At 39.3% G+C, this 12,500-nt stretch overlaps 1 protein-coding gene and 1 non-coding gene across 3 annotated transcripts; one reads left to right on the top strand and one right to left on the bottom strand.

Moving 5' to 3' along the window:
* Positions 1-712: 712 nt before the first annotated feature.
* trnaa-ugc (transfer RNA alanine (anticodon UGC)) lies at positions 713-784 on the top strand. The gene has a single exon. It is a non-coding gene; the product is annotated as a tRNA-Ala (tRNA).
* A 3,124-nt stretch (positions 785-3,908) lies between these two features.
* On the bottom strand, positions 3,909-11,055 carry LOC108894681 (mitogen-activated protein kinase kinase kinase 8). Of its 2 annotated transcripts, none has more exons than XM_018693322.2 (8): positions 10,896-11,055; positions 9,904-10,269; positions 9,562-9,732; positions 8,610-8,871; positions 7,766-7,872; positions 6,722-6,874; positions 4,823-5,069; positions 3,909-4,683 (listed from the first exon to the last, which is right to left on the bottom strand). In XM_018693322.2, the coding sequence occupies exons 1-8, from the start codon at positions 10,896-10,898 to the stop codon at positions 4,559-4,561; spliced, it is 1,434 nt and encodes a 477-aa protein (XP_018548838.1). In that variant the 5' UTR covers positions 10,899-11,055; the 3' UTR covers positions 3,909-4,558. The 2 variants fall into 2 exon arrangements, with proteins under 2 accessions (XP_018548838.1, XP_050922908.1); XM_051066951.1 differs by having other exon boundaries at positions 10,892-10,989.
* Positions 11,056-12,500: the final 1,445 nt, after the last annotated feature.

Here is a 12,500-nt window from a genome sequence, read left to right as displayed (position 1 = left end):
TACTTATTCTTCTCAGACCTTAACCACTGTGAAATAGCAGCACAGATTTTCTATGCTATAAAATGGAATACCTTTAGAATAGTTAATTATGAGCCCTACTTACTGGCTACAGAAGGTGAACATATCACCGCCTGTCAGAGGCTCCTTTACTTTAAATGTTAACTCTGCACCATGTTACAGAACAGTTTACTTTGACTCATGCCAGTTTACAGTAAAATCAGGACAGTAAGATTAGCCTCTCTAGAAAGAAGTTGCTTATCTTAAATTTTCCAACCATGCACAAAATGTGCTTTCACTGTACATTTTGTGACTCAGGAGTGAATTTTTTTTTTTACAGATATGATCAGGATGGATAATTATTGACTACATAGACACATAAACACCCAGTTGTTGATTCAAATGGCCTGTCATTCCCACTCAACAACCAGTTTTAAGGACTGAGGAAGCCTTTTGGATGAGAGGTGAATTGTCTTCAAGAACCTAAAAGAAGTCCAGTTGCCTCCAACTTTAGCACTTAAGATAGCCTTTTTATTATCTTGATTACTGGGTCTTCATTGTCTTAATGGACATAAAGTATCCACTCCACTTACTTTTCATTTTTTGCAGAAAAGGTTCTATGTCAACAAGTAACAGATTTGGGGGGGAAAAACGTACTCTACATACTTCTCAGAGTGCTCAAGTCTTTCACTGTTCTCTTCCTATGTTTCCCACAGGGGATGTAGCTCAGTGGTAGAGCGCATGCTTTGCATGTATGAGGCCCCGGGTTCAATCCCCGGCATCTCCAAGTGGTTTTATCTTGACGTTCACTCTCTCTGAAAGTATTGTGGTTTTGTCCCATGTGACTTGGCAGTCAGCTGAAAGTACTGTCAAGATCAAAGTACTTCACACTGAATATATGGAAAGTATGCACATTTTAATAACTGAACAATGTACATGAGGAGGAGATAATGTTAGAAACTGCTCCTAAAATACTACTGCTGCTAAAATACAACACCACCACTCACCATAGTCTTGAAAATCCCCAATTACAAGAATGAACATCATAAGTTTGATATTATCAGATTGTACAGACACCTAATAAACATGTACCTCTTTGTATAGCTAAAGCAGTCACTCAGTTTGTGCACAGTAAAACCCTGTCTTCATTACAAGTCACCTTGGTACAGTGTAAAATAACTACAAAATCTTGTCAACATTTTAAAAAGGTGTTAACTTTAAATAGGTTTGAAAAAGTCATACAAGAGGCTGTGCTTACCTGCAGATGTGTGGCATTAATGTGAAGCTTTTCCAAAATAAAGCCATGTCACGCTCTTAGTTGCCAGAATTCAAATGTAGGTCAGCTGCATGGAGGGTATCAGTGTTAACAACCATGAGACATGTGAGAAGACTGGATGATTTCTGCAGAGTCAGTGGCTCGTACGGAAGAAGGAACAGAAATGGAAGGCACAGCAGGTGAAGTCTCCACACTGCTGACCTATAGCAGACCAAGGCAGAAATATAGAAGCCAAAAATTTGGTCACTAAAAATCTTGTAATAGACCTCAAATTGTCGCTGTTGGACTGAGATCTTGTCCAAAACTCTTACATTTCAGAAAATCAAACAAAGAAACAAACAGTAATTTTAAGTAATTTATCACTGCACGATTTAGACACAAGCTCTTGTTAATATTTATCATTTGTTACATTTCTTAATTAAAACCCACAGACAGATGTAAAACAAAATAAACAAACAAAAAAAAAAAAAAAAATCATGAAATGGTGTGATGATGAATAGTTCAGTAGCCTGAATGCTCTTGTCTGTTCAGCAACATAACAACAGCACAGTGGTCAGTTGTTACCAGCAGATGGTGGTATTTGTCTCATCAATATCACAGTGAATGCTGTGTCTCTCAGATCAGACTCAGAGGCAACCCCCTCCGCAGCAGAGGTCTCCGCCCACTCACATGTGACACTTTGAGAAAGAGGAAGAGTAGGCCTGAGCTGCAGATAGGAGAGGAACACTTCACACATTTCAACCACTTGGGTTTCCCTGATGCAAAATCAGTAGTAGATACTGCCCATGACTAATTAAGAACAATTAAAAGTCATGTAGAAGAGGTCTTCACTAAAACTTTATTCATACCTCATCTATGTGACCGAGCTGCTAGCTGGGGAATCCAGGAAAACCCACACAAAGCAGATTCCAGTGAAATGTTACTTTGGGTTTTTATTGCTCTTTCCTGCTGATATACCGTAGAATATGTAGCAGGAACATTATCAGTCATGTTGTTTTTCTTCATGTAGGGCATTGCATTCAAAATAGTACTCAAGTTAAAGTATTAAAAATTCAATATAACACAAGTAGAAGTACTTGTGCATTATGCTGTTCCACTGTTACATATATTAAATGATTATTTACACTGATGTGTGAATATAATTGTAGCTATTTTAACTTTCAAAAATCTTATCAAGATATTTGTTTCCTATATACATTTGTGCACTAGGAATAATTAAACCTATTTTGGAATCAAGAAAGCTTTGTTTTGAGAAAGAGTGTGTATATTGAAAAATGAAAGAATAAAGCAGGTTGTTGTGCTGCAGCTGGAAGAGCTGCCTTTTGAGATTTTTTGAAACAAGCTGATTTGCCTGTTTGCAGGTTAAAATATATGGATTACACACTTCAAAAACACTTTTTACTACAAAAGTGACTTAGACTAATTCTGGAATAAAATATTAGATAAAGGGATTTATTTTCACTGAACAATTCATCATATTTTAGAAGTATTAATAATATGATTAAAATGTTTTTGTTTTTTTTTTGCAATATAAGCAAATGATCTATTAACAATACATGTAAAATAAAAGTACTTAATCCTTAGTATAATGTAGTGTAAGTAGTATAAAGTAGTAATAAGTAGTGTGAAGTCTTAAGTAGCATACAAAAGAAATAAGCAAAGTACATGTATTTCAAAACTACAGTACAGGACCTGAATACTTTGAATCATTGGCAAAAAAATGGGAATTCAATAGAGGTGTGAAAAATGTAAATGAGATGCAAAAGTTAGCACTAAACTAAGATGGTGCAACAATATACCTCATTAGCTTCTTTAAACACATAATTATGAGCGTGTTAGCGTGCTGACATTAGCATTTAGTTCAAGTTACTACTGTGTTTACACAGACACATGGACATATATGTTGATTTAAATACAGCTTCAGAGAGCAGCCTGGCTGTAGAGCTTTAATCTTCTTCTAAGACTAATAGTCTCATGAGACCTGCAAAGTTCCCTAACCAGAATCTACATGGGTATATTAAGGGCAGAGTAGGCTATGTCTGATCTCCTTATTTACTTGTACTGTGAAGACAGACAGAGCCAGAGAGATGAGGGAGAACTAAAGTGTCCCCCACCCACTAATTTGTTACCATGTTTCCTTACTAAGAAACAACATTTATTTGTTCTTTCCATCAACACTCATAAGTGATCTTGTGTAACATTTCTGTATCAAATATCAAATCTTTGCACATAAACTCAGATTTTTGAGCTGGAAATCATGAGAGGACTCGAGCAAAAGTCCCTTGTTAGTAAGAGATATTAGTACACTGATGTGAATGTCTTGTATTTATTACCCACCATGTTGTAGTTTAAACAGTGGGTCCAAGCATCATCACTCACACTTGTGCACGTTCAGAGTGTAATATATGTGCTGTATGTAAGCTTGCTTATACAGACATCTAACATACTAATTATCAAGACATATGTTATGATGAAAGTAGAGCTGATCAACACACTGAATGTGAATCATACTGATATACTGAATGTTTTAATTTCACATCAGTCTCCCACAGCTGTGATGTGACAAATTGACAGTGAATAATGGATGGTGAATACTTGACAACTACTTGACATAGCAGTGAAATATCAGACAATATAGGATTTTCATGTTATTGCTCTTTTATTGCATAATGACTGACAAAGATTCAAACTTTGGGCAACTTCAAAAACACAAATCAGCACAGCACATACATTTCACAGAAGCGTCATTTGCATACCACAATGATGCTATTAATATTCCACAGGAATTAACAAGAGGAAGTCCATAAAGAACTACATATCATACATGTTTGCTTAGTGCACACATTCTGTTAAAAGATAGCTTACATTTTTAGTGGTAGATTAACTTACTCTGAAAACTATCAGACAAAGTTTCATGGAAAAACAGCATATATTTAATTAATCACTGTGCTATTTACCAAACTGAAATAAAGCATGTACAGACATCCCACAAGGAGGTCTGAGAAAATTATACCCATAGTTAATGCCAATCTATTCACAATGGATCTCATCCAACCACTGTCCTGCAGTGTTGTCTGTTTCAGGCTGACCTAGCTCCTCTCATTGCAAGTCATCCTGACCTATAAACATTTTCAGTTTGTCAATGAGCCATGGCGCCTGCAGCTGTCCTCCCATCTGACCTATTCATCAGTCCTTAACATTGAAGCATGAAAAAGGCTACTAAGTAAATTATCACTTGGCTTCAATGACAGTTCAGCCACTAAAATGATGATCTGTGGTCAGGTGTTAGCCATATTCTGAGGTGGGGGGCCCTGCCACCAGTTTACAGTAACCTGACAAGGCCCCCAGGTCAATGTACAAGGAGCCCTTTCTTCTCATGTGGCCAGAGTCCACAGAATACAGAGATGATTCTGCAAAAGAGAAAAAAAAAAAGAAATACATGTATAAGTAGTGTAAGCATATTTAGTACTCAGTGTTCGTGCTTGCAAACAAGTTCAATAGTGTGTTATTCCTGGTGGCAATGTATCCAAACAGCACAGAGATCTTTACCTTGTGTGGTGTCGTGGTGCTGGCTCTGTTGCCGTAGAATGGTGTGAGTGGCTTCCTCCAGCGCTGAGTCAAGGCTCCAGCAGCGCGGCTGATCCTCCCTGGGCGGGTTGATGGCCTCGTCCTTCAGCAGCTCGGATGCGGAGCTTCGCAGAACAGGGTTCTTCTCCAGGGCTCGCTCCAGGAAGGAGCGCATGGCCTGGCTGCAGTCCTCTGCTATGTCCTCCAGAGGGGGTGCCTGCTTGTGTATCTGTTGGGAGACAGATAAGGCAAAATTGCTGTTAGAGTACTGCAACATGAAAGGAAAAAACCAAAAGTTACAAAGACAGTGAAGGAATTGAAAAGTCCTCCAGCAGCTGTGACCCAGTTTCCTTTTTGAGTGACACTGTGAGTACTAGCTTGTAAACCAAGTTTGATTGTAGTAAAAAGGAACAAGGAAGAATAGCAAAGCTCAGCCTGTAGACGTGACTTAACCATGTAACATTACTTCTCCATGACGGCAGTTTCACAAGGAAGTGAGTAAATGTCTAAATCAAAAGGGCTGATAATCATCACAAACAGGCACAGGACTTCTTGAAAGCAAAGAACCTATGTAATGGAAAACCTTTCAAAGAAAGAGAAGTATTGACTAAATGGACCACGTGAAACACACTATGAATAGTCACATTAACGCTTTTTTATCTCATGATAATCTAGACTGTGGAAGACCTGAAAAAAACCATGGAAAAATGTGTCACTTCTTGAAATGCAGCAAGTTACAACATACTTGGTATATATTATATATGTTCATTATTGCTATACTATTAACTCTGTGCAGGTGAGGTGCTCATTGCAAAGAAAACCAGACTGTTGGATGGATAAAAGCTGAGGTCCTAAACTTGCTTTTGATACTTAGTTGTTGTGAAGTAAAATACATGACTGGGTAGAGGGTGGGTAGAAAAAAAAAGAAAATAGCAAATGCTTTGCCATAAATAGGAATTACTCAGATCATGTAAGCCTTCAAAAACATATACACTTTTTTACCTCAAAATGCAGCCCTTGGTTTTAATGTTCATCCTTACATATTGACAGGTATTAGATGAGAAATTAGCAGATTATATGTTATACTGTTTTTTGCTATATTTATTACTAAATTTAATATTTCAAATTATCGTGTTTTGCATTTTTAAACAGTAGAGATGGATTTATTTTGTGATTTTTTTCACTTGGGCAAACCAGTTATAAATAAAACAATGGCATACTGAAAAACCAAAACAATGAGCTGACAGAAGCTAAAAAGCTTATACTTGTAAAAGTACAAGTAGCAATGTTAGCCATTTTGTGTAAGTCCTGATTATATACTGATGCAAAGAAGCACAAACCAAAAAGTGCAGTTTAGGCTGATGGCTCATTAATTTTGAAGGTATATGGTCATAAACCAAATTTCTATATAAAACTGTATGGTAATCTATCAAACAGTTGAGATATCTCTCTTGAACCTCAAAAATTCAACCTCCTGGTGGTGCTACACGAAAAGGAAGGGGATAAAGTGTTTAGGATTTGGCCACTGAGGACTATGAATGTCTATATCAACTGCCATGGCAATCTATTCAACAACTGTTGAGACATTCCAGTAAAAAGCAAAAATATGAACCATTAGAAAAGACTGTGCCAGAGGGTCACCAAAGTCAGTAGGTCTGTCCTCTGGGGACCATGAACCATAACCAAATTTCTTTACAATCTAAGGCTGCAAATAAAGATAATTTTCATTATTATTTATTATTATTATTAACTATATTATGTGACTAATTGTTGCAACTCATCAAACAGTTGTTCAGTTATATCTGGACCAGTGGTAAACCAATCATGACCAAGCATAGATTCACACTGTTAGCGTGGATAATAAAAATGTAAAGTACTTACAATGTAGAGGTAGGATGGGTAGGCAGTACGTGGGTATCTGCGGACCCAGGGAGGGCTGCCAGTCTGCATGTGAATGATAGTGGTGCCCAGGCTGTAGATGTCTGTCTTGGTGTTATGTCCTCGACACAAAACCAGCTCTGGACTCATGTACATCTAAATAAAAGAAGAAAAACATTATATTAAATACATGTCATGGAGCTGAAGAGTGCAATGGTAGGAGAAAGTATGTTAGTGGTTCCCCCTCAGTGCTATAGAACAAACAGGAAACAACCTCTTGAAAGGGGGGTTTTAAAAGGGGGTTTCTCTTGCAACAAACAAACTAACCTTTAGACCCTTTAGACAGGCTTTGTGTGTCAAGGTAAGGGCAGTGCAGAAGTGTGGTGGCCTTTAGGATGTGAAGAGTAAATACACTACTAGAGTTCATATCTCTCTCTCTCTCTCTCACTCGCTCTCTCACTTGCTCTCTCTGCTGGAAATTCCAGCCCACTCTCCCATGTTGATGTAAGCCTGAGCGGCCCAGTGTACTAGCTCTGTCTCTCTTATTATTACCGCTGGGTGTCTGCCCTGGGACTTTCCAGAGAGGCCCGGGGTGCATGTACAAAGAATCATAAAGACTGACACACAAACTGGTCAAAACATGGAAAAATAACGATGATGCATGAATCTCTAGGATTAGTTTAGACTTCCCTAAGTGCTGATTAAAACATCTGCACTGAGAATGCCAAGCAGTAGACTATTATTAGCATCAGGGAAGTCAATGAGTGCACTGACTGCTCTGTTGCCAATCATTGAATTTCTATAATCATCTTGGAAAAGAGGCCACAAAGTGCTGACAAGTCTTAAGACTCATTTGTCAAAATCCCTGGGAAGTCTAGCCTGAGTCATGAGTCAAGAAGACTGCTGCCTTTACAGTCAAACACACACACACACAAATTCAGAGAGAGAAAAACAAGTATTGATTGGAGTAAGTAATTTACCCCTTCATTACAGGCTTACACTTGCAGCCTGTAAAACTGCATCAGATCTTGGTTTTTATTTTCTCACCTCTGTTCCTCTCAGGTCTCTAGGAATGTAAATATCCTCTGTCATCTGCACCGTCAGGCCAAAGTCCACCAGCACTGCTTTGTCTGACATCAGGACAATGTTACTGGCTGAAGAAAAAGAAAAAAACAGAAGTTATGATTTACAGATGCTGCAGAGACGCTATTTTGCACAGTATTTTCAGTAGTGCTTAAAATCCTCACTCAGGCATAATTACATATTTTCATTGCAGGCAGGAAACAGAAACAGCCATAGCAACGTGTCAGAGGCCCAGGCTGGTCATTGCCATAAGTCACTTGCCCCTTTGGACCCTACATTTAACCCTGAGAGAACATGAGAGGCAGGCTGGAATTTCCAGACAGCAAACAGCCTTCGAGGACATGAGGCTGACAGATGGCTTTGGAGAAAGCTTTGATCCCAGCAGCGTCGTTGTGGTAGAGCTACCTCATATCAAACCTCAGCTGAGCCCCACCTACTGTAATTACCCTGTCTTTTTGTCATCTCAGTAATTAGCTACCACATTTCTGTCAGTGTGACCTGGCTAGCTTTGAACATTTCCACAAAAAGCTTTAGTCAAATTTACAGAGCAGGAAACGTATGTAATACTCAGACAGAGTGTGTAAGACTGTGTATATGAGATATCTGTGGTCTGTTTGGTTTGCGGCTGACTATACAGATTCAGCTTTATTGTGCTTGGCACTTACGACTCTCTAGAATTCATAAGAACTACATCCGTCTGTGGCTTTTGACTTTCATGTAAGAACGGTAAAAACTGAGATTACATAATTTCCTGAAACATTTGTACTAGCTCAATACAACAGGTGAATGAGAAAACTTTTGCTCTTACGTTTGACGTCGTGGTGGATAACATTATGAGAGTGCAGGTACTCCAGGCCCCGCAGGACTTGCTTGGTCACCCAAATGATTTCAAATTCCCTCATGGGGCCGCAGCTTTCCAGCTTCTCCAGGACCGAGCCGCCCTCTCCGGCCTCCATGAACAGGTGGACGCTCTGTTCCCAGAGCACTGCCCCGTAGAGCTCAGCGATATTCTCATGTCGGAACCGGGCCTGGAACTCCACGTCGGCTGCTTTGAAATTCTCCATGGGGATCTGTGAAAAATCGCCACCACTATTTAAAAGAATAGTTTGCCATTTTGGGAAATACACAATATCATCTAACTCACCTAACTCTTACCCCAAAAAAGCAAATAAGTTTGTTTCCCAAAATATCTATTAAAAGCATTTTATTACATAATGGACAAAGTTTTCAGTGATGATTAATTGACGGTGCTGTAATCTGTGGCTTTCTGTTGATCTGCAGCAAATCTATTGTAACTCAGATACCAAACACATACCATAAACTAGTGCCAGTAAACCGTCCCCAGTGCACCGGTAATTGTGTGTCAAATACACTGTGTCAACATAGCATTCTGATAATAGCACCAGACTGGGGAGGAAACTACTCCTTCCTTGTGTCAATATTTTCCATGTAGGAAAACAAATTTTTTGTGAATTTAACTCAGAACATCCAGAGAAGCTGTGGGAAGTTATTTTTAAATTTCCATTCTTACAATCATCTTGAGCCATTTTGTAAGTTTGTTACAAAAAACAGTTCTTCTTTTAAGAGCACTCTTCCTCTTTTGATTTAAGAGAAAACATGTCATGCTGACATCAAGAATTATTGTACAAACAGAGGAGTAGTTGCTTTGTGGACAAATAGTACTTGGCAGGTGAAATATTTGGCACCTAAGGCCAGTGTTTCGAGAAATTAGCACAGGATGAATTCCAAGCATTGCTCACCAGTTTGCAAGCCATTCTCTTCCTGGTGGTGGTGTCCTGAGCCAAGTGGACTTTCCCAAATGAGCCCTTGGGCACAAGGCCAGAGCCTGGATTCTTGTAGGTCAGTTTCCATGGAAACAGGAGCACGTCCATGTTGATCTGGTAGCGGCCTTTTTTTACAACCATGTCCTTCTGCAAAGTAAGGTCAGTTAATACATCAATTTAAAAAAAAAAAAAGAAAATACTGCAAGTTTTTCTTGGCTGATCATATACAAACGTAACCAGTAAAGGACAAAGTGCCATGCAAACTAACATTCATTCTTGTTATGGAGTTAAAGCGCAAAAAGAAAAACAGATTCTCACCTTGTTCAGCAGGACTCCCATCTCCTGAGGCAGGTGCTGCAGGGCCGCTGTCTGCATGTTGGAGAGCAGGTTGACAAAGGACAGGAGATCTGTTACTGTCCCATACTGAACACCACCAACCCCATCAGAATAGTTCTTCTGCTCACTCCCAGAGCCCACCGAGTGTCCTGCCTCCTCGTTCTCATCCATCTCCTCCTGGGAGAGACCTTCTTCTTCAAACGACAAGCCTGCGTCCTCCGCCTCCTCAAGCTGATACAGAGTCTCCGCAGCGTTGATGATGTCCTCTATATTCATGTGAGCCAACAGCAGTTCTATTCCATTATCGTATTTGTAATCCATCTTGATACTTGACTTGTCCTGCTTGATCTAAAATGAAACATCAGGAGTTCAGTTTATGGACATTTTTTCTGTCTAGTTCAGACTTGAAAGAAATCCCATCGGTCATCAGTCTGTGACCCCAAAAAGTTATTCTGAAGCACAGCATGGATAGTGACACCACACAGAAACGGTGAAGCTTTGGTTCAGCTGGTTGGACATGTAGCTGGGAGGGGCTTAGAGGACTATTTTCCTAGCAGACGGGAGTTTCGCAGTAAAGCTGGAAAACCCCTCAGGAAATCTTGGACCTCATTTTACATCTGTAAAACACCCACAGTGTTGATCATCTGTTTGTTAAAAGCTAATTAATGCTCTTTGTTGATCTATGAAGAGGAATCTAGCTTGTTACTTCATGCAAATCACGCACATCTGCAAAATATTCTTTAGACACAGATATCCCTCCCCACCAAAGCCCACAATAAAAATGATCAAATAAGCCAGAGTTAGATTTCTTTAACAGAAAGTAAAAGTGCAAATTCAGAATACATTTCTCCATAAAACAAAAACGATGCGTAATATTTCGGGATGTTGTACAAATAATACAATCAGTGTTTAAAATATTTAGCCGATGAATAGCGTCTGAGGAGCTGTACAAGAGACAAAAACACAGTACTTGCCATAATCTCCAAATCAGAGTCTTATCGGGACTGTCGTCTCTGCATTGTGTGTCTCCAGCGTCCAACACTGACTGACTGAGCGAGAGAGGTCGGACTGTGTTTAGAAGGAAGTAAACACAGGAAGTGTAGTCGAGCGGCGCGTAGGTGGAGTAGCTTTTAATGTCAGGTGCGCGCACTTTACTCTTTGTAAGTTTCGTTTTCCCTTTCTTCTGTATCGTGAGATGAAAAACAAATTTCACGTTTTTTTTTTTTTTTTTTTTGCTTGAGTGCTGAATCACAGGGGATCGCCCTCCTTAGAATCACTGGGTATTTTCCTGCAGAAAATGTGTTCGATACTTTTTGTGAGGACAACATTTAACATAAGTTAGTGAAAAAGTAACATATCAGAGACGTTTGACGTACCAAACATAAAATAAGTCAAAATAATTTATTGAGATTAACGTAACAGCTGTAATTCTGTGACAGCTACTAAGGACACAGCAAAGTATAACCAAACATCCATGTACATGTATTGATCTTTTATTTTTAGTACCGCAATGAGTTCGATATGGTACTTCTCAGTTGCCGTAGACATCGCCACGCGCAAGCGCTGTTTAGCTTTAGCTTCTAGCAATGGCGTCCTCCTTTGCAGTGTGCAGGTTACATATGAGGGGGACGGGGCAGCCCGGTGAAGTGCTTACAGAGGCTCGATACATTTCTTCTCAGAAGTATCGGAACAAACGTTGTTGCTGCGCAAGCTGAGCCAACACGAAAGGACGAAAGTGGTCAGTATTTTAAACTGTCAAACAAACCAAGTTAGCCTGTAGCCTAGCCCTGATACACACCACCGCTGTCTCCTGTGCGTTACCCGTCATTCCAAACTCCATTCAAATATTTTTATTTTTCGGTAGCCTTATCTGTCGTACACAAGACGTCAGTTATTTAATAGAAAATGAAAAAACTTAAGAAATTATCAGGGTCTCGGTAATTTTCGGTTTTGTGTTTGTCCACCAGGAAGTCCCAGTTCAGTGAAATCCTCTCCTAAATTAACTTTTCTGTCATTAAAATTAAAATGCGATTTTAGTAGATGCTTTGTGGATAATACGTATGTTATATACGTATACGTATGACACATGGAACTCTTATGTGACTTGTGGTATGCACACAGTTGTCTGTGAACACTGTAGTCACTTTGCCTATGAAATTTGGCATGGCATTCTAGGGCTACTGACACTCGTACATGTGAAAACGGCGCTTCTTTAACAGCTAATGTTGCAAGGTCTGTCCGACAACAACAGTATGCTAACCACACACATGGATTAACGATGACAACAAATTATTGTCTCTTGTCTTCTAGAAATTGTTTAAAAGAAACAGATAAAGTTATTCATAGTGTTGAATATTTTGCTCCTTCTTGTCAGATGAAAAGGAAAAGGATGGGCCCAAGTCATTATATGCTGTCCAGACAGAGAGCAAGAACAAGCAGAGAGATCTGTTCTTGTTAGCTGCAACTCCAGAACCACTGAGAAGAAGTTCCTCAAGTATTTATCTAGACATGGTGATATCAAGAAACACTTCTTCTATGAAAGCTATGTAAGTGAAAAACCAAGCACACCTGACTTTTGA

The sequence above is a fragment of the Lates calcarifer genome, linkage group LG24 (assembly GCF_001640805.2).
Source record: "Lates calcarifer isolate ASB-BC8 linkage group LG24, TLL_Latcal_v3, whole genome shotgun sequence".
NCBI classification, from domain to species: domain Eukaryota; kingdom Metazoa; phylum Chordata; class Actinopteri; family Centropomidae; genus Lates; species Lates calcarifer.
The sequence above is the reverse complement of the archived record's forward strand: the minus strand, read 5'-3'. Positions and strand labels throughout refer to the sequence as shown.

What these genes read in the sequence shown, in the direction of transcription:
- LOC108894681 (XM_018693322.2), bottom strand. An exon ending in GAGACCTGAGAGGAACAGAG is followed by an intron (nt 6,875 to 7,765) that starts GTGAGAAAATAA and finishes TCTTTTATTTAG; the next exon opens with ATGTACATGAGTCCAGAGCT. An exon ending in GCACCACGACACCACACAAG is followed by an intron (nt 4,684 to 4,822) that starts GTAAAGATCTCT and finishes TCTCTTTTGCAG; the next exon opens with AATCATCTCTGTATTCTGTG.